Raw genomic sequence first — 22,116 nt, forward strand, 5'->3', positions numbered from 1 at the left:
TAATATTAATATTATATAATTCTGTGGCAGGAAATGATACAGATTTATTATTATTAATATTATTATTATTGTTAATTTTTTATTTTGTTTTAAATGAACAATAAATTAATAATAATATTAATAATAATTCTGTGGCAGGAAATGATACTGAATTATTATTATTACTATTATTATTTTTTTTTTTTTTGTTAAAATCTGGAAAATGCTTTACATTAAAAAAAAAAAAAAAAATTCTGAGAATGATTTTCTAACAGGTAGAGAATCTTCTAAAGCTCACACACACACACACACACACACACACAGCTTGAGATTTCATTACACCGTTTTCTCTTCGATTCTATGAAACAATTCTTTCCGCTTTTCTAGAATTTCTCTTAAGAAAAAAAAAAACTAAAGTGAGATGATGGACGTCGAATTTTTATTCAATTTACAAACTGAATTCTACGATTCTGAGCCAGAGCCGAGTTGATTTTAGAGAAAATCTCTTAATAAAAAGGACGTTTTAGAGTCGAACGCCGTTTTTAAGGACTGAAGCAACTTTTCTGTGACTTTCTTTTTTTTTTTTTTTTTTGTATCACACACAACACTGAGACTCTTCGTTTTTGTTTTTGTTTATTTGTTTGTTTTTAGTTTCTTTTCTCAGCGCGTTTGTCTCCTGATTCCTTTCTTCCGTTATAATTAACTTTTTCAGTCTGTTAGCGCTTCACTTCACTTCTCTCGTCTTTGTTTAGTGATTTTTTTTTTTTTTTTTCACGCACAAGCATGAAGCGCAAGTTGACGCAGAAACATCGGGGTATTTTGTTTGTTTGTTTGTTTGTTTGTTTGTTTGTTTAATTTCGACATCCTCTCCTCTCTGAGTGCGGCACTTTGCCTCTTCCGTCTCAGCGTTATTAATTAATTTCGTAATTAATCAGCAATATTATCGCAGCTCTTTTTGCTTTGTATTTTTGCCTTTAATGTCGGTTAAAGGTGCACGAAGAACAAAATCGGACTGCTTTTAGAAATGAACGAGTGTCTGGATGGATGGATGGAAAGGGGGCGGAGCATCACGATGTCATCCCTCTGATTTTTTTTTTTTATTTTTAATTTCAATAAACAGCCGAATACTTCAGAAAAATCTGACCAGGATGTTAAGCTAGAATTTGGTAAATAAATAAAAACGTGTGTCGTACTTTATAAAAATGCCAAAGCACTCAGTTTTTTTGTTGTTGTTGTTGTTTTTGTTTTTGTTTTTTTTTTTTTGTTGTTATTTTTGTTTTGTTTTTTTCCCCTCTTCTCTCAGTATACAGTGTATATTTCAAATTGTAAACGAGAAAACTGCATAGGTTTCCCTGTAACGTGGAAATATGACGAATTAAAAAATGTTTTAAACGGAAAACGAAGCATTTGGTCACGTCGTGTTTCATGAAATTCGCCGTGTGGATCAATTTGTGTTTATTTCACAGACGGGGGAAAAAAAAAAGACGTGAAGATCAAGAATTTCATCGTCATTCGAAGGTTAATCTGTAAATAAATTTAATCATGAATTTAAATACAAATCACGTAAGTTCATGGAAGTAGGAGACGTGAACAGATTATTTAAAAAAAAAATAAAAATACGTAAATTATAGAAAAAATATATATTTGAATAAACATGAGATAATGTCTAATCAATCCAAACCATGAAATTGTAATATTTTATACATTTCTTCTTTTTTTTTTTTTTTTTTTTTTTTTTTTTTTTTTTTTTATAAATAAATCATAAATGCTTTTTAAGTGATTTTATTAAAGAATTTATTTTAGTAATTCATTTTAAGCATTATTAAATTATATTATTACATTATGTTAAAATATATACTTTTCTTTATATTTAGGAATCTTGAGTTTTCTTTCTTTTAAAAATGTTTCATTGCACTAATTTGTTTAAAAAAAAAAAAAACTTCTTAACTATTATTTTGAAGTAACGAGGCGGTGACGTCACATTGAATCCGGAAGTAAAATTTCCCGTTCGTTTCAGTAATTTTTTATATATATATCTATATTTATATACCACTCACGTTAAAGTTTTAAATATAATTTTATAATAAATTATACTTTTATAATGTTTAGTTTTCAATGCGTGTTTAATGCGTTTTTAATTATTTCTTTCGCTGTAGCGATTTTTTTCCCCGTCTCCTGTTGTAGTCCAATCTCTGTCTAAAAACTACATGTACCATTCAAATGTCGCCGGGTTACGTTACCGACGTCTTGACGTCATCGCTCAGCCGTGTTGTGATTGGTCAGTACGACGTGAACGACTCAGGCGCGAACGCGCTAGCATTACAAAACACAAGATAGTGTCGTTAAGAGGTAATAAGTTTAATTTTTTGGTTTTAAAAGCAGGATAAAAGAGATTTAGTGACATAATGTCCTAGAAATATTGAGAATTTAAGGTAAGTTAAGCCACGAAATTAGGGTTAGATGCTAAGCAGTACGATGCTAATGTAATGGCTGTGTTTACATTTTACAGTGAAGAAGAAGAAGAAGAAGAAGAACTCGAGTTCTTCCAAAATGGCTTCTTCTTGCAAAGAGACATCACTGCCAGTTGAGTCTTCCTGCATCTCTCAGAGCTTTACAGGTGGTGATAAAGGTGTCAGAGGAGATGAGAAGATCCAGATCCAGGACCAGAGTAGAGCTGAGAACCCAAAGATCAACAGACTGAAAAGAGTGAAGAAGTCCAAAAAGTCTGATCTGATGCTGAGGGAGTGTAAAGTCGTCAGACCTGAAGTCACTGATGATGATCATCATCTTCATCATCATCATGAGAAACGTTCTCACACATCCACCACGAAGAACACGAGACCTCCGTCCACCCCTGGTGCACAATGTTCTCCTTCGAAGCGAGGTCTTCATCCCTTCTTCCTCCACATGAACGTGTCTGTAGGACAAAATAAACGTGAGATGAAGTCAGAAGGCACCGCTTCTTCTCATGAGCAGCCGTCCGTCCTGGCAGACGAAGCTGGAAGTCTGAGCAGGAGAGGATCTCGTGAACGTGAAGAGAGCGAGAGTGAAAACAGCGCTGCGTTCATGTCTTACTCCACGTCGGCGAGTCGCGGCGCGAGGGTGAGGCTCCAGCTCCAGATACACGGTGGTGTGATGAAGCCACAGTCTCTCTCCTCACCCTGAAGTTGATTATTTTCCTCACCAGCCTCTGATTTTTATTTTTTTAATCTCTTGACGTTAATAAAACGCAGCTTGTCGTTATTTTGTTAAAACTCCTCTGTCCTTAGCTACGTCTTTAACTCTGACACTGGAGACTCCTTCCATAAGTTAACAAACAAACGTCACCTTCACTACACGGAAAACATCACCACGTCACATCATCCGTTCTTGTAAATCTGTTTATTGTCGAGTACGAGTCGCTGTGAATGAGCTGTTACTATAGAAACGATGACTTATCAGATTAATCAACACCTCCTGACCAATCAGAATGCAGAATTGGACTGTGTGTGATGTCATGCTTTCAAAACGTAGCTTTCTGACGTTTTGTTTCCTCGTCCGTTTCAGAGCTCGACGGAGTTTTTTAAAAATTCTCGCAGCTTTCCGGTCCGACGCTTGTTCCAGACGTTGCTGAACGTGAGACGCGGTGAGTTTCGCGTAAAATTAATTATTTTTAAAAATTTTTGCAAAGATTAAAACACAAGGAAAAGCGTAAACGAAGCCGCTTTGGGTTCTTCCTGTCAAGTTTCTGAATTTCCTTGTGAAAGGTGAAGGTGAAGGCGCCCCGGTCGTCCCAGTGGCCGGAAAGAGGAAACAGGAAGTAGAATCTCACAGCGATGGACGTCTTCGCAAACGCCAGCGCTCGAGTCAGGATGACGCCGAGACCGTGAACAGGTCAGAAGGTCGTGTGAGCTCTCGAGAAGGAGCGAGGAGCAGGAACAGGCTGAGGAGAAAACAGCCGCGTGTTCAGGACGCAGCCGTGGACGAGTCACGTCAGGACGAGGGACGCGGCGATGATGCGGGACGCGGCGATGATGCGGGACGCAGCGATGATGCAGAACGCGGCGATGATGCGGAACGCGGCGATGACGTGCCCTGGACGGAGAAATATCGTCCTCGGAGCTGTGATGAAGTGATCGGGAACTTGGCTGCAGTGAGGAAGCTGTACAGGTGAGCGTGGTGTAGGAGAGGAAGCTGTACAGGTGAGCGTGGTGTAGGAGAGGAAGCTGTACAGGTGAGTGTGGCGTAGGAGAGGAAGCTGTACAGGTGAGTGTGGCGTAGGAGAGGAAGCTGTACAGGTGAGTGTATGTGTAGGAGAGGAAGCTGTACAGGTGAGTGTGGTGTAGGAGAGGAAGCTGTACAGGTGAGTGTGGTGTAGGTGTAGGAGAGGAAGCTGTACAGGTGAGTGTGGCGTAGGAGAGGAAGCTGTACAGGTGAGTGTGGTGTAGGAGAGGAAGCTGTACAGGTGAGTGTGGTGTAGGAGAGGAAGCTGTACAGGTGAGTGTGGTGTAGGTGTAGGAGAGGAAGCTGTACAGGTGAGTGTGGTGTAGGTGTAGTTGAGGAAGCTGTACAGGTGAGTGTGGTGTAGGTGTAGGAGAGGAAGCTGTACAGGTGAGTGGTGTAGGTGTAGGAGAGGAAGCTGTACAGGTGAGTGTGGTGTAGGAGAGGAAGCTGTACAGGTGAGTGTGGTGTAGGAGAGGAAGCTGTACAGGTGAGTGTGGCGTAGGAGAAGAAGCTGTACAGGTGAGTGTGGCGTAGGAGAGGAAGCTGTACAGGTGAGTGTGGCGTAGGAGAGGAAGCTGTACAGGTGAGTGTGGCGTAGGAGAGGAAGCTGTACAGGTGAGTGTGGCGTAGGAGAGGAAGCTGTACAGGTGAGTGTGGCGTAGGAGAGGAAGCTGTACAGGTGAGTGTGGTGTAGGAGAGGAAGCTGTACAGGTGAGTGTGGTGTAGGAGAGGAAGCTGTACAGGTGAGTGTGGTGTAGGAGAGGAAGCTGTACAGGTGAGTGTGGTGTAGGAGAGGAAGCTGTACAGGTGAGTGTGGTGTAGGTGTAGGAGAGGAAGCTGTACAGGTGAGTGTGGTGTAGGAGAGGAAGCTGTACAGGTGAGTGTGGTGTAGGTGTAGGAGAGGAAGCTGTACAGGTGAGTGTGGTGTAGGTGTAGGAGAGGAAGCTGTACAGGTGAGTGTGGTGTAGGTGTAGGAGAGGAAGCTGTACAGGTGAGTGTGGTGTAGGTGTAGGAGAGGAAGCTGTACAGGTGAGTGTGGTGTAGGTGTAGGAGAGGAAGCTGTACAGGTGAGTGTGGTGTAGGTGTAGGAGAGGAAGCTGTACAGGTGAGTGTGGTGTAGGTGTAGGAGAGGAAGCTGTACAGGTGAGTGTGGTGTAGGAGAGGAAGCTGTACAGGTGAGTGTGGTGTAGGAGAGGAAGCTGTACAGGTGAGTGTGGTGTAGGTGTAGGAGAGGAAGCTGTACAGGTGAGTGTGGTGTAGGTGTAGGAGAGGAAGCTGTACAGGTGAGTGTGGTGTAGGTGTAGGAGAGGAAGCTGTACAGGTGAGTGTGGTGTAGGAGAGGAAGCTGTACAGGTGAGTGTGGTGTAGGAGAGGAAGCTGTACAGGTGAGTGTGGTGTAGGAGAGGAAGCTGTACAGGTGAGTGTGGTGTAGGTGTAGGAGAGGAAGCTGTACAGGTGAGTGTGGTGTAGGTGTAGGAGAGGAAGCTGTACAGGTGAGTGTGGTGTAGGTGTAGGAGAGGAAGCTGTACAGGTGAGTGTGGTGTAGGTGTAGGAGAGGAAGCTGTACAGGTGAGTGTGGTGTAGGAGAGGAAGCTGTACAGGTGAGTGTGGTGTAGGAGAGGAAGCTGTACAGGTGAGTGTGGTGTAGGAGAGGAAGCTGTACAGGTGAGTGTGGTGTAGGAGAGGAAGCTGTACAGGTGAGTGTGGTGTAGGTGTAGGAGAGGAAGCTGTACAGGTGAGTGTGGTGTAGGTGTAGGAGAGGAAGCTGTACAGGTGAGTGTGGTGTAGGTGTAGGAGAGGAAGCTGTACAGGTGAGTGTGGTGTAGGAGAGGAAGCTGTACAGGTGAGTGTGGTGTAGGAGAGGAAGCTGTACAGGTGAGTGTGGTGTAGGAGAGGAAGCTGTACAGGTGAGTGTGGTGTAGGTGTAGGAGAGGAAGCTGTACAGGTGAGTGTGGTGTAGGTGTAGGAGAGGAAGCTGTACAGGTGAGTGTGGTGTAGGAGAGGAAGCTGTACAGGTGAGTGTGGTGTAGGAGAGGAAGCTGTACAGGTGAGTGTGGTGTAGGTGTAGGAGAGGAAGCTGTACAGGTGAGTGTGGTGTAGGAGAGGAAGCTGTACAGGTGAGTGTGGTGTAGGAGAGGAAGCTGTACAGGTGAGTGTGGTGTAGGTGTAGGAGAGGAAGCTGTACAGGTGAGTGTGGTGTAGGAGAGGAAGCTGTACAGGTGAGTGTGGTGTAGGAGAGGAAGCTGTACAGGTGAGTGTGGTGTAGGAGAGGAAGCTGTACAGGTGAGTGTGGTGTAGGAGAGGAAGCTGTACAGGTGAGTGTGGTGTAGGAGAGGAAGCTGTACAGGTGAGTGTGGTGTAGGTGTAGGAGAGGAAGCTGTACAGGTGAGTGTGGTGTAGGAGAGGAAGCTGTACAGGTGAGTGTGGTGTAGGAGAGGAAGCTGTACAGGTGAGTGTGGTGTAGGAGAGGAAGCTGTACAGGTGAGTGTGGTGTAGGTGTAGGAGAGGAAGCTGTACAGGTGAGTGTGGTGTAGGTGTAGGAGAGGAAGCTGTACAGGTGAGTGTGGTGTAGGTGTAGGAGAGGAAGCTGTACAGGTGAGTGTGGTGTAGGTGTAGGAGAGGAAGTTGTACAGGTGAGTGGTGTAGGTGTAGGAGAGGAAGCTGTACAGGTGAGTGTGGTGTAGGTGAATCACTGAACACCTCTACAACATTAAAACCTGAATCTGCTGCTGTTTATAATTTAATAAATATTTTTAAAAAATAAATAATTTGTTTAAATTTTATTGTGAATGTGTAGCTAATTTTTTTATATAAAAATTCTAATACATCTTAAATAAATAAATAAATAATTAAATAAATAAATAAATCTGTAATCTCTAATAATCCCTGTACATTTTTTAAACATCCGAATATAAATTTATTTAAAAATTAAAAAATACAGCCTTGAGCAATGTCTTAATATAATTATAATATATCTTTAAATAATTAAGTTTTTTTTATTAAAACATTTCTGTAAATTTTATTTATTATTTATTATTATTATTTATTAAAATCTTGAGTAATTTATTTACATAAAAAAAATTCCTAATATGATTCAAAATTTTTTTTTTTACCAAATAAAATCTCAAATACTTTAAATTTTAAAATACAACATTTTTAAATTAATATTTTGTTAATTATTGTTAGATTTTCTTAATTATTTTTTTAATTATAAATATTTTTAAAAATTGTATTCTAGAGTAGTTTTTATTAAAACAAAACTCCTAATGTAGTCTAAAAGAATGAAATTTTATTTATTTTTATTTACAAAAAAATATAACTTAAAAATGTAAATATAAACTTTAAAAAAATACTTGTTATAAATATAAATACTTAGATTTTTTTTTTGTCCAAAATAAAATCATAACTTCAAATAAACATGAGAATAAAAATATAAGATAAATATACAGAACATTTTTATTTTATTTTTAACGCATCATAGTACAGAATTAAATATTTTCTCATTTAATTCTTACTTTTTAAAAAAAAAAAAAATTCTTGAATAATTTCTGTTCATTTTATTTATTAAAAAAAAAAATTCTAACATATTAAATTATATTAATATTATATTTATATTAAATTATAAAATTTTAATATAGACTCGGAGAATCCCTGGTTATTGTTGTTTATAATCTGGTGACCTTGTTGCCGTGGCGACAGCTGGCTGAAGGAGTGGAGGATAAGAGCGGATGTGGAGGAGAGGAGGAAGAGACGAGAGGAGCGTCGGATGAAGGAGGAGAGCGACGGTAACACGCGTGCGCGCACACACACACACACACACACACACACACATGTGTGTGTATGAGGCTAAACTGGTGCTTGTTAGCTACATGAGCATCGTAGCAGCTGCTTGTTAATGTGACGGTGTTCAGGGTCGTGGGATTGCGGGGATTTCGAAGGCGACCCGCTGACGGAGGAGCGCGAGGACGCGCTGTGTAACACGCTGCTGATCCACGGACCTACAGGCGCGGGAAAGAGCGCAGCCGTGTTCGCCTGCGCTGAGCAGCTGGGCTTTAACGTATAAACACACACACACACACTGAGCTTACATCAGATATTCACTTTAAACAAGCCAGGTTCTTGACTGTGTGTGTGTGTGTGTGTGTGTGTGTGTGTGTGTGTGTGTGTGTGTGTGTGTGTAGGTGCTGGAGGTAAACAGCTCGTCCCTGCGCTCCGGTCGTCTCGTCCTGTCTCAGCTCAGAGAGTCGACTCAGTCTCACCAGGTGGGGGCGCCGCCGCGGACGCGGACACGGACGTGGCGCTCCGTCCCTCTGTCACGTGAGTTCACACACACCTTCACGTTCATCACATACACCGTGTGTATTTTATCACTTCACCAACACCTGCTCATTCTGCGATTCTTTTTTAAAATTAATATATAATGTAATGTTATAAAATTTAAATTTAAATATAGATATAAATATAGAATATAAATAGCCGTCTGTGGCAATATCAAATTCTTGACTTATTAGAATTAGTCCCTTATTTATTTATTTATTTATATTTGTATTTGAGATATTGTATATTTTATATAATTAGAGTTTGACTAAAGTTTCTAAAAGGATTTACAGCTCTATGATTTTACAGGAATCAGTTTAATCATTTCCTTTTTTTTGTTCATTTTCTATCAGCTGCTTTTCATTTCTCTGCCACAAACAAAATTCCTTCAGCTGAAGGACGGTGAGGAATTTTGTTGTAAAAATGAGGCTTGAAAAAAATTAGGCTTGTGTGTAAGTGATGTGTAATTTGGAAAAAAAAAACAGGGACTTCAAGTTTACGTTAAAAACTCATTATTCAAATCGTTATTTAAAAGGAGAGACTGTGAGCTAAACAAAACTTTTGGTAACTTCTACGTTTTGACATTTTGTACTGGGGCTAATGTGGTAGAGTGGAAGTCGATCTACCCACTTACCCACCTATCTACCCACTTAACTACCCACCTATCTACCCATATAACTACCCACCTACCTACCCAACTATCTACCCACTTAACCACCCACCTATCTACCCACAAACCCACCCACTTACCTACCCACCTACCTACCCAACTATCTACCCACCCATCCACCCAACTATCTACCCACTTAACTACCCACCTACCTACACACCCACCTACCTACACACCCACCTACCCAACTATCTACCCATTTAACTACCCATCTACCTACTCAACCATCTACCCACCTACCCACCCACACAAATACCTACAGTGGGGAAAATAAATATTTGATCCCCTGCTGGTTTTGTAGGTTTGCCCACTCGCAAAGAAATGAAGGGTCTGTAATTGTTATGGTGGGTTTATTTTAACAGATAGAGACAGAATATCAACCAAAAATCCAGAAAAAACACACAATGCAAACATTATAAATTGAGTTGCATTTCAGTGAGTAAAACATGACTTAGTACTTGGTGGAGAAACTCTTGTTGGCAAGCACAGAGGAAAGACGTTTCCTGTAGTTGGTTACCAGGTTTGCAGACATCTCAGGAGGGATTTTGGTCCATTCTTCTTGACAGATCTTCTGTAAATCCTTAAGGTTATCTCCCTCCATAAATTTTCTGCAGGATTAAGGTCTGGAGACTGGCTAGGCCACTCCATGACCTTAATGTGCTTCTTCTTGGCGGTATGTTTTGGGTCATTGTCATGCTGGAAGACCCATCCATGACCCATCTTCAGTGTTCTGGCTGAGGGAAGGAGGTTCTCATCCAAGATTTTACAATACATGGCCCCGTCCATTGGCCCCTCAATGCGGCAAAGTCAGCCTGTACCTTCAGCAGAGAAACAACCGCAAAGCATTATGTTTGATGCCGAAGTTGATGCCAAAGAGCTCAAAACAAACCCCATTACGACTTCCTGTTTACTGCCTGCGAATATCTACAACTTTCCACTTATCCTGGAAGTTTTAATTTCACACGTCGGACCGAGCACCGAACCAGGATTTAATGCGAAATATAAAAGGATTTAATGTGAAACATAAATGTCAATGTGTGTGTTTTAAGGAGAAGAAGCTCCACAGAAATCCGTCTCCTCCTGCAGAAAACCTCCGGCGATCTCTCGAGCTGCTTCCGGAAAGAAACGTGGTGCTGCGCAGAAGTCCGTCACGCTCACACGTTACTTTAGGAAAACTGAAAAACTTGAGAACAAACACTCTGAACCTCCTCAAGACACAAGAGGTAGGTGTGTGTGTGTGTGTGTGTGTGTGTGTGTGTGTGTGTGTGTATACAGCTCTGTGCAAAAGAGCTGGAAGTGTTACTGAGCATCTTGCAGAAGCAGCCACAGTTCTTCTGGAGACTTTGACTGTCGACTCGCTTCTTATTTCTGCAGCGAAACCCAGCAGCCTTCATTCTGTTTTTATCTGAAAAGTGTCTCTTATGGAATCTGCTGCTTTCTTTACTGACATACAAACATTTTTCTGGAACGTTTCATTTTGTGCTGGAAAACTAATTTTTTTAAATTTATATTTATAAAAAATCACGTCAGATGTAATATGGATTCAAATCACTGAAGAAGACGACTGCATTTTTTTTCCCTCACTGTCTTTCTTTCCTCTTTATGGGCCAAAAAAAATATTTCAAATTACTGTAACTGTTGTCTACGTGTAACATTTGCTATAAAAATTGCTCAATTCTTTGTTTTACCCAGTAATTTATAACGGTTGTTACGTTATATTATATTAAAATTGTATTTTCTTACGCCTGTGTGCTAAAATAAGCTCCTCTGAACCGCGCCATCCGGAGAAAGAAGTAAGCGGACCGATTTTTTTTTTTTTTTTTTTGCTGGAAGTGATGTTTTCCAGCCATGGAATATCTCCAACTCTTATTTTATAGACTACAGGAGAAAACTTTGGTATATTATAGAGAACAAAATATATATTTGTAAATGATTTAGAACCACTAAGTTATCAGTATCTGCCTGAACAATAATACCTACGCATTGGTAGGTCTAGTTGCTGATAATAGTAATAATACTATTCAATAATAATAATAATAATATAAAATTATAAAATGCTGAGGTTTGGTCCCCAACAAACGACACATCCCTTTTCCCACCTCCACAAAAAATCCAATAATGTCAATTAGCAGAAATTAATAGAAATGATGTGTTTGCTATTTTAAAAATTCACAATCCACAGATCAGTATCATTCAAATAGATTAAAATAGACACTTAAACAAGGACCGTATTTGCTAAGAACAATTTGCACTCAAGTCTCCATCATTGAATAGTTAATAACGTCAGTTCGATACAACAGACTTTAAGTTCATAAGTTGCTCCTAAGTTCCTGTTAATTGCAGGAATTTCACTATTTGTCCGTGTAGTACACAATAATAGAAGGGATTTATTTATAATCGCACTATCCGGAGTCACCCAGATGAGGATGGTTCCCTTTTGAGTCTGGTTCCTCTCAAGGTTTCTTCCTCATATCGTCTCAGAGAGTTTTTCCTCACCATCATCACCTCTGACTCACTCATTAGGGATAAATTTTAATTGTAAATTTTATATCCAGTCTTTCTATAAAGCTGCTTTACAGACTGTAAAATTCTTCAATGGTATTTTTAACAGACAAAAAAACAAAACAAACCCCATTACGACTTCCAGTTTACTGCCTGCGAATATCTACAACCTTCCACTTATCCTGGAAGTTTTAATTTCACACATCGGACCGAGCACCGAACCAGGATTTAATGCGAAATATAAAAGGATTTAATGTGAAACATAAATGTAAATGTGTGTGTTTTAAGGAGAAGAAGCTCCACAGAAATCCGTCTCCTCCTGCAGAAAACCTCCGGCGATCTCTCGAGCTGCTTCCGGAAAGAAACGTGGTGCTGCGCAGAAGTCCGTCACGCTCACACGTTACTTTAGGAAAACTGAAAAACTTGAGAACAAACACTCTGAACCTCCTCAAGACACAAGAGGTAGGTGTGTGTGTGTGTGTGTGTATACAGTTCTGTGCAAAAGTCTTATTCACGTGCAAAGAAATGCTGTAGAGTAAAGACGCCTTCAAAAATAATGAAATTAAATGTTTCTACATTAAACAAATCCTATAAAGAGCAGTAAACAGTAATAAATGAAACAAAGTCAGTATTTAATGTGACGATCCTTCGCTTTAAATAAATAAAGCAGTATCTGAGGTGCAGTGTGTGCAGTTTTATAAGGAAATGAGCTGGAAGTGTTACTGAGCATCTTGCAGAAGCAGCCACAGTTCTTCTGGAGACTTTGACTGTCGACTCGCTTCTTATTTCTGCAGCGAAACCCAGCAGCCTTCATTATGTTTTTATCTGAAAAGTGTCTCTTATGGAATCTGCTGCTTTCTTTACTGACATACAAACATTTTTCTGTAACGTTTCATTTTGTGCTGGAAAACTAATGTTTGGAATCTAAAATGTTTTTGTACTGAATCAATAATGTAGAAGTCAGAAAATAAACATCTATAACAAAGTTTGTACTAAAAAAAAATAGATACAGTACGTAAGACCTGTGTGTGTGTATATATATATAGTTAGTTAGTCAACAAAAATATTGGCACCCTGTCGTGTTTCATTTGGGAGAGAACATTCGTTCTGCGAGTTCCTTATTTTGAGAAGAATGTGTCCTTTATTTATAAAGATATTCCACATAAATATTTCTACATAAAATGAACCAAAGTCTTTTACAGCTGCTGATGAGGTCACACTCGACGAGTCGGAGTTTAAGAAAGACATCAAGGACAAGACACCGCCGATATCACTGATTCTGTTTGAGGAGGTAAATTCTGGATCCTGATTGGTCAGAAGGTGTTGATGAATTTTCTATAACAGCAGCTCTGACAGTAGTGCAGTTTATATTAATACTAATACGCCCGTTCTTATTATAATACGTTATCATTTCTATAGTAACGGCTCATTCACAGCGACAGATGAATCGTTAAAATCGTTGATACGACGACGTTTTCTGTAGTATCCGGAGTCAACACTTACAGTAACATGCTGTTATGGGAAAATAATCAACTTCAGGGTGATGACAGTAACTCAGTAATGTAGTAACTTTCCTATATACATTATAGTAGGAACATCGCGAACTGTGATTAAAAGGTTACGTAATTATAACGTTCTACATATTACAGATATTATTTACGACATCTAATGTTTAATCGAATTCTGTCCTGATTTATAAGATCGGTTTGTTCGCTGCAGGTCGACATCATCTTCGAGGAGGACGTGGGGTTTCTCGCAGCCGTGAAGTCTTTAATGAGCACCACGAAGAGACCCATCATCCTGACCACCAACGGTGAGCTCCGCTGCTTTCTGGTGTTTTACGCTTATTCACTAAACTAATAAAATTGTTCGTAAATCCAAACCAAACAAAAACCTCATTTACTAAACTTGTCGATTTTCTTCATATGTTCATAGACGCCCATCAGCCATAAATTACCAAGCATGTTCACACCACATTGACATTTAGCCCCTCCCACAAAACTCCATACAAGGCAAAAAGACGACAAAATGGCGACTAAACAGTGCAAGAACACGCAAATCTTCCAATAACGCAGCTCAGCCACTGCAGTGCAGCCAATCAGCTGCCAGAGTCTCACGCTAACTCATCCTCCGTGTATAGTATAGGGCGCCATTACTTTTGTCCTAATAGAATGGCTAGTCTAATTTGTTTTGTTTTTTTTCTTCAAGTCATTCATACGAAACGAATTCATACGACAAAAATTTGAGTTTCCGAAATGTGAGCGTAACCGAAATAAATAAGTGATTTAAAATTGACAGCGTAATCCGTGTATAAACTCGTACGCAAATTTACATAAACTCAGGAGCAAAACGTAGGATATGAACGTTTTTTCCAGCTAGCTATTTTCATGAAAGCTACATTTCTTGTGTAAAATCTCCTACGATTTTTTGATTTACGAATAAATCCATTAGTAATGCTAATTCATTAGTAGTTACTAATACGCTACACTGGTGTACATAATGACATCATACGTACCGTAATATCGCATACGTTCGACTAACGATCGTAACTCGTAAGTTAAATTATGTAAATTAAACCCAAACTCTGTCTAGGCAAGCCTAAAGAAAAAAAGTATTAGCTTTAGATCAATCAAAGTACCGCTAACGTATATTCTCTTGTTAAATCTGTAACACCGACTACGTTTACATACGGTTGCAGCCGTATTCCCGAACACGATGTTTATATGCGTACATATTCGGAATATTGAGTTGCCGTTCCTAAATACCTCGCCTACAGCTAACCGTCTGTTAGCTCCCACAATTCCTTGCGGACTGAGCTGCGCATAAATCCATATTTCAGTGGATTTTCTGAATGTGTTTCCGAATAAAACAGGAATATTCCCGGGATGGGAATGGGAATCTGGGGAATCAGAATATTGTCGTAATCTGAATCGGATTGCCGCGTTTATGTGCATGACTCAATACTAATTAAAATATCGCCAAATTCTGATTAATATCGGAATATCGATGTGCACGTAAACGTAGCCAGCGACGCTACAGTTCACCGTTTTGACTAAAATATACATCACTCAGAAAAGACGAACACGGAGGCGTCCATGTTTTTCCCCCCCACTTTTTTTTATACCTTAAATGTCCGCTAAAGAAAAAAAACGTATAAAAAGGTGTAAGTGAGAAACGTAGCTTGTACATTAAAACGCCGCGATGTTGCGTTTTGCAGATCCGTCATTCGGCGAGTCGTTCGACGGTCGTTTCGAGGAGATCCGTTTCCGAACTCCTGCAACGGTAACGCAACCGCCGAGAAAGTCTAAACTATACACTAGAGAATACACACTAAATATCATTAAAGATTGTGTGTGTGTGTGTGTGTGTGTGTGTGTGTGTGTGTGTAAGGAGAGCGTCGTGAGCTACCTGCAGTGTGTGTGTGCGGTACGGAGCGTGAAGCCGGACCCGGAGCACATCCGCTTCGTGGTACGGGAGAATAACGGAGACGTGAGGCGGAGCTTGCTGGAGCTGGAGGTGTGGGCGAGAAGCGGAGCTGGAAACACACACCACCATTTACGCAACAGAGCACTCGCTGTGAGTGTCACACACACACACACACACACACACACACACACACACACACACACACACTGTTTTATACCCAGAAGTGTATACGTGTGTGTGTGTTCGTTCTCTGGTTTGTTACAGTGTAGGTCCTACGCCGAGTTGGAAAGCAGCAGATGCGTGGAGGCGCTAGAGGAGAGCTGGAAAAAGGGGCGGAGCCTTCTCCACTCAAACCTGGGTCTCCTTTTAGCCCCGCCCACTATTGAAAAATCAGATCAAAGCACCTTTGATCAAAATACTATTTTCACATTTCAAAACGACGTGAATAAAAACCCATCTCCGTCTGGAAAACTTCCCAATCCGGAAAACTTTCAGTCTGGAAAACGTTCTCGAGAAATGAAGCGCTCAGAATCTGAGCTCCTATTGGACAGATTCAAACCGATGAACCAATCAGCTGCAGAGGCTGGAGATCTTTCTGAGGTGAGCTCTCTGGGACGCTTTTGCGACACCGTGTCTTTCGTGGACTCGTATCTTTCCCCCCGGCGGCCATCTTGTAAATCTGGACCTCTGGGAGCCAAAATGGCTGACGGTTTGCTGGACGAGCCACGAGAAGAAGAAGAAGCAGAAGATGCGGCGATGAGGACACGGAGGTTGGAGAGATGTTACGAGGTCATGGCGGTGGTGGAGGGTTTGGGGTTCCACAGGTGCAGGATGGAGGTGCGTCCGGCGAAGCGAGGAGATCGGGACGAGACGGGACGAGATAAAAACGAAACGTGGAGATTAAGGTTTGGCTTTAATTTATCCAACTTCAGTATCAGTCAATACGAAGATTTTACGAAAATTCTCATTCTGAACAAATGTTACTAGCGATAATCTCCTGTGGTGATTTTAGCTGATTAGCGATAACCTCCTGCGGTAACTTTAGCTGATTAGCAATAACCTCCTGTGGTGATTTTAGCTGATTAGCGATAACCTTCTGTCGTAACTTTAGCTGATTAGCGATAACCTCCTGTTGTTTCAGTGAACAGAAGAGCGATGAAATCGTACGCAAAGTGCTCCGCAGTAAAGCGTTCCGGTATCACGGCAACCGGACGGCGGTACTGACGGATTATCTGCCGTGTCTGCGTTTTATCTGCAGAGCGCGAGACGCCGAGCAGCAGCCGGATCTCAGGTAGCGTTTAATCTTACGCACAAACATCACCACGGCGATCAGCGCTCGCTGCGTTCACGCCATGTCGGAATTACCGTAATTACCACACGACAACCCGCCGCCGTTCACGGACGCCAGAATGAATCCGCTAACTACAAAATAGTTATTGTTAAACTATTATTAATAGTTAAAGTAATAGTTAAACTATTATTTATTAAATTATAAATATTACAAGATAACTACTTTATTTTATTATTATCATTATTATTATTTATTTTTAAAAAATTTTTTAAACTATATTTTACCGATGAAGTCGCCGCCATTTTGATCGTTTCCGCACGACGTCGCAGCGGTCAGTTGTACAACTCGGAGCTTTCCGAAAGTTCTGCGACGACGTGAACGCGCATTATGAGTCGGAATCTCGTAATTACGAAATGGCGTGAACGCGGTTAGTGACACCGCCGATGTCTGTGTACGATGTTATAAAGAAAAAACGTAAAAATTTAACATACGTATGAGTTGCGTATCACCGACGCTGGAGAAGGTAACGGGGTACAAATCACTTTATTTATTTGTTTGTTTGTTTGTTTGTGTTTTTATTGACAGATTTTCACACTACCTCAGCGATATCGGACTGCGTCTCCGTAAAAGCGACGTGTTAGCATCTCAGCTACACTGAAGAGTTTAATTTATTATTATAATAATGTTTAAGTATAAAATCTACCTTCAACACACAAATAAACAAACAAATAAACAAAAGCCTGAGTCATTTTTCTCGAGTTTGATTTCAGCATATTGTTCGCGGTCCAGTGAAAGTGAAAGTTTGTATGCCGTCAATTTATAAACGCGAATAATAAAATAAAATTTATTTTTAATAAATTTATAATCGTAAATATGAAGCGTATAGAGTTTAGGTGCAGCTAAAGCGGGGAAATAAATAAACAAATAAATAAATAAACTGGAGGCTCAATGAGTCAAAAGTTTCATATTAATTTTTTTTTTTTTAAAGTATATATTTAAAATTATTTATTAATAAATAAATAAACATACTATATAACTATTATAGTTATATATCTATAACTTAAATAAATAAATAAACTGGAGGCCCAATGAGTGTGAAAAGATTCATATTAATATTTTAAAAAACAATATATTTAAAATAATTTATTAATAAACAAATGTATATCTATAAATATATATTTAAAATAACACGCGTAAAAAAAAAAAAAAAAAAAGATCCTGAAAGACCCGATCCCTCTTTTTTTTTTTTAAAATGATTACTCACGAGCCAATCAGAACGCAGTGGGCGTGTCCAGAACATTTTTGCATTTTTATTTTCATCACTTTTCAGTGAAAATGAGTGATATCTTACATACTAACTCTTATCGTATACAATAACACATTTATATACTATAATATATTTATAATAATAATAATAAAGATGTTATAATAAATATGTGGTTGTGAGAAAATATTGGCACCCCACCTCCTAATCTAATTTCCTCTCTGATTCATTGCTAATGAAATGAATTTAAACAGTCTGGAGTCTCAGTCGTCGTGTTGACGGATGTAGAAAGTTGTTTATTGTAGAAAAAATAAGTCAAGATCTTGGTGGAAGACTTTCACTCCTCCTTCCAGCTACGTGCTGATTATTGTTTTTAGCGATATTTAACGTGGACAGTATCGTTAGTTAAACTTTAAACTTTCACTCAGGTCCATTTGAGAGACAGCATGAAGACACGTCTTTTAAAGTTCCTTAAGAGTTTCTCAAAACACACACACACACACACACACTCGTGGCTCAGTGTGAGGCTGTGAGCAGCTCGTAGAAGGCGACGGCCTGCAGCAGGGCGTCACACATCTCCTGTCCTTTGTTCCTGCTGCTGAAGTGAAACGCGCCGCTGTAGCGCACCAGCATCTCGTTTGGGAAGATCACGCGCGGTATCTTCTTCATCGCAGACTCCGCCATCATCTTCCTCACGACCTCGGCGCCGCTCGTACGGCTCTCGCCTACGATCAGGCCGAAGTGGCGTCCCACGGCCGCGCGCATCATGTTGAGCACGTTGGGCGGCGCCCCGGCGTCTCTCCTGGCGCTGAGCAGAGCGAACAGCATGGCCTCCACCGTGCGCAGATGAACCACGACCGGGAACAGCGCCGTGTTCTGCACCGACACGCTCGGCTTCTCCACCACGTAGAAATCCGCCGCCGGCAGGTTCGACACCACGCCGCAAATCTGGGTGAGAAATATTTTACAAAAATGGAATAATCTGGCATCAGGTTATATACGTATCTATAAGATTATATACGTGTCTTACATCATCCAGATAACTGGACGCCATGTAGGTGCCCTTCATGAAGCTGTGACAATCCTCCTGCTGCCACTCCAACACCGTCATCGCCCGGTCCATGTGCGTCCACGCTATCCTGTTCGTCCCGCACACGATGGACACGATGGAGGTGGCGTCCTGCAAAACAACGGGAGAAAAAATTTAAACATCTGTAGCGATTTTTAATATCACAGTTCACAATAGAATTCTGAGAAGGACACGTGATAATAACGTGATGGAACACAGCAGTAAAGTAAAGAGTAAATTTTTCACAATAATTACATGGTGGTATGCATTCCTGAGATTTATTAAAGTTATTACATCTAAATATCATGTAAAGAAATGCTGTAGAGTAAAGACGCCTTCAAAAATAATGAAACTAAATGTTTGTACATTTAAAAAAAATCCTATAAAGAGCAGTAAACAGTAATAAATGAAACAAAGTCAGTATTTAATGTGATGATCCTTCACTTTAAATAAATAAAGCAGTATCTGAGGTGCAGTGTGTGCAGTTTTATAAGGAAATGAGCTGGAAGTGTTACTGAGCATCTTGCAGAAGCAGCCACAGTTCTTCTGGAGACTTTGACTGTCGACTCGCTTCTTATTTCTGCAGCGAAACCCAGCAGCCTTCATTATGTTTTTATCTGAAAAGTGTCTCTTATGGAATCTGCTGCTTTCTTTACTGACATACAAACATTTTTCTGTAACGTTTCATTTTGTGCTGGAAAACTAATGTTTGGAATCTAAAATGTTTTTGTACTGAATCAATAATGTAGAAGTCAGAAAATAAACATCTATAACAAAGTTTGTACTAAAAAAAATACAGTGCCAAGACTTTTGCACAGCACTGTATGTAATATCATGTTCTGGAAATAAACGCATTTCTACCACAAGAACTCTTTTTCATTCTTGCTTTAGGATTTTACTTCCTGTTCCAGAGTCAGTTTCCTGTGGACTAAGAACTGCAGGGGGGCGGAGCTTGCTGCTGTTAACATCACTGATTGGTCACAAATATGAGCTGCGCTGAAGTTTAAAACGGTACGGCGTATACCTTTATTCCGACGCACCCGCAATAACAACATTGAATATTATGTTATCAACAATCTGATGCGATTAAAAAAAAATAAAATAAGACAACCTCTAAGAGTGACTTGTCCACTTCAGGCCTGATGAACTTGGCGAGATGAATCTTCCCCTTCCTCTTCTCCTTCTTCTCTCTCGGACAGAGGATGGAGTTAAACGCCACGACGGCGCTCTTGTGCTTCAACAGCGGCACGTTCACGACACTCTCCAGATCCCTGAAGGGTCCGTTCCTGATCCGGTACTCGATGATGTTGGCTGATTTTCGTCCCCGGAGCATTTTGACGGCGGCGAGTTCAGACTCGGAGCCCGTGTTGAGGAGCTGCAGGATGGTGTCTCGCTGATCCGGGGTGTACAGCGAGTCCAGCGTGGCATCGGTGGCATCATCATCAGCGTGTCTGCACTGAGGTTCTGCAGGTTCAGGATGCAGAACGTTGAGGTTCAGGTCCGTGGTTGGGATTCGAGCCCTCCAGCAGTAGGTGCATTGCAGGAAGCGGGGCGAGAACTCGGGCCGGGGATTCAGACGACGACACAGCAGCCTGTAGTGAGCTGCAGAACAATTTAAACAGATTATTGAACAGAAAAACCATGACGTCACACACAGCAGTAGATTACTTCATAGGTTTTAATGCCACATTTTGTTCATATTTTTGAACAAAAGAATACACAGCAGATCCTGTGAAGGTGTGTTGATCCCTACGTCTGACGGTTCCTCGTTCAGAAAAGCTTCCAAAAAGTGCACTGATCTTTTCAACCCCATGTTCTCAACTTCACAAGACATTTTTACCAACTTAGAATGTATTTCTATGCATAATAACTTGATTTATGGAATATCTGGAGTTCATCTTAAACCCATTTTCCACCAGACTGCACTAGAGCCGCGTCCAACACGCCGTCATGTGACCTTTACACCAGGCCCTTTCTGCACAGAGCAGCTATTTAAAATAAACATAATGCATTTTTGCCTGTCATGGTTTCCAGCTAGAAACTACAAATACAATAAACAGCACAGGAGCGATATTTCAGTCTCACTTCGGGTAAAATTAGAGAACGCAGGAAACCAATGATACGAATGATACTGATCTTAAAAAATCCTGAGTATCAACTTATATCGAAATCCATCTCGTTTTTTTTTTTTTCTTTAAAAAACTACTAAGCTTTAAGATTATTATTTATTTTTTAAACTGAAACACTTAAAAAATACAGGAACAAAAAATATCTAAAAACACGACTTACACAACTTATTTTAAATTCAATTAAACAAACACAAAAACACACATATTGAAAATATAATAAAGTATAAATAGGAAAATCCCAGCAAACAAAAAAACAAAAAAACAGTCAAGCCTATTTAGACATAAATGTTTCCAGTTCCAAATTTAAAAAAAGATATTTTGCAAATCCAATTCCAATCTTTTTCCATTTGTTACAGGATCAGATCAGATTCATTCGTTTCTTTCTTTGATATCACCGTTGTTCCGCTGGTACCGGTCCGATACTGATCCTGGGTATCGGATCGATGCTGATGCTTTCTGCTAGTTAACAAACCTGTCACAGCGCGTCAAGGTGCAAATCTCACTGGATTAACGAACATTGTGGTCATATATATATATATATATATATATATATATATATATATATATATATATATATATATATATATATATATGCAGCAGTACTTCATTTTTGTGATATTTACAGATATTTGTATGTTTTATTACTAAACCAGTGCAAGCAGGTACAGAAATTAAAGCTCCACACCACAATTCCTGACACTCATGAGTGAAAAGCGAGACATGAACCTGATTAAACCGACAAACCCAATCCTTTGAGTTGATGCTGCAGTGCGACGCACAATCCCAGTCCTCTCTCATTCACACGCGGTGTGTATGCACAACACATGCTTTTAAAATAAATATGAAGTGTGATACTGTGTTTAATGTGTTTTTATTCATGGATGTCAGCAATAATACAGAAAATAAGACTGTACACGCCTAATAATGCTGTTATTATGTGTTCATGTCACAGCTAAGGAGATAGAAATGCTTAAGATAAATGAAATGAAGCATTTTACAGCACAATAACTTTAAACTGCACTGATTTGTTGCTCGCGGTTGTTTCTTTTCTTTCACTTTACCTGTGAGGACGGCGGAAGTCAGAAACCTTCTCGCGACCCACATTCTTAATTAATCACCTCAATTAATCCTTAAGGGTTTTGTTTTTTTTGGTGAGAAACCAAACAACGCCGCCGCCGCCATGTTGTGTCCTCAAGTCCGTCAGAATTACGGTCCGGAGAGGAAACATGAGTCACATGTATTTAGTTCCGCGTCATCGTACCTCAT

At 40.1% G+C, this 22,116-nt stretch overlaps 2 protein-coding genes across 4 annotated transcripts; one reads left to right on the forward strand and one right to left on the reverse strand.

The window, feature by feature from the left end:
* Positions 1 to 2,137: 2,137 nt before the first annotated feature.
* On the forward strand, positions 2,138 to 17,126 carry atad5b (ATPase family AAA domain containing 5b). Of its 3 annotated transcripts, none has more exons than XM_053231949.1 (16): positions 2,138 to 2,328; positions 2,489 to 3,081; positions 3,526 to 3,604; positions 3,726 to 4,128; positions 7,882 to 7,976; positions 8,094 to 8,239; positions 8,364 to 8,499; positions 10,219 to 10,392; positions 11,960 to 12,133; positions 12,874 to 12,962; positions 13,391 to 13,484; positions 14,889 to 14,953; positions 15,062 to 15,247; positions 15,362 to 16,002; positions 16,239 to 16,388; positions 16,974 to 17,126. In XM_053231949.1, the coding sequence occupies exons 1-16, from the start codon at positions 2,187 to 2,189 to the stop codon at positions 17,044 to 17,046; spliced, it is 3,240 nt and encodes a 1,079-aa protein (XP_053087924.1). In that variant the 5' UTR covers positions 2,138 to 2,186; the 3' UTR covers positions 17,047 to 17,126. The 3 variants fall into 3 exon arrangements, with proteins under 3 accessions (XP_053087924.1, XP_053087925.1, XP_053087926.1); XM_053231950.1 differs by having other exon boundaries at positions 2,140 to 2,328; positions 7,882 to 7,967; XM_053231951.1 differs by having other exon boundaries at positions 2,209 to 2,411.
* Positions 17,127 to 17,922: 796 nt separating this feature from the next.
* On the reverse strand, positions 17,923 to 22,071 carry tefm (transcription elongation factor, mitochondrial). Its single transcript, XM_026909648.3, has 4 exons — positions 21,912 to 22,071; positions 19,833 to 20,323; positions 18,683 to 18,832; positions 17,923 to 18,600 (listed from the first exon to the last, which is right to left on the reverse strand). Exons 1-4 carry the CDS (start codon positions 21,952 to 21,954, stop codon positions 18,169 to 18,171), a joined length of 1,116 nt encoding a protein of 371 aa, XP_026765449.2. The 5' UTR covers positions 21,955 to 22,071; the 3' UTR covers positions 17,923 to 18,168.
* Between the last annotated feature and the right edge of the window lie 45 nt (positions 22,072 to 22,116).

The sequence above is a fragment of the Pangasianodon hypophthalmus genome, chromosome 2 (genome assembly GCF_027358585.1).
Source record: "Pangasianodon hypophthalmus isolate fPanHyp1 chromosome 2, fPanHyp1.pri, whole genome shotgun sequence".
NCBI classification, from domain to species: Eukaryota; Metazoa; Chordata; class Actinopteri; order Siluriformes; family Pangasiidae; genus Pangasianodon; species Pangasianodon hypophthalmus.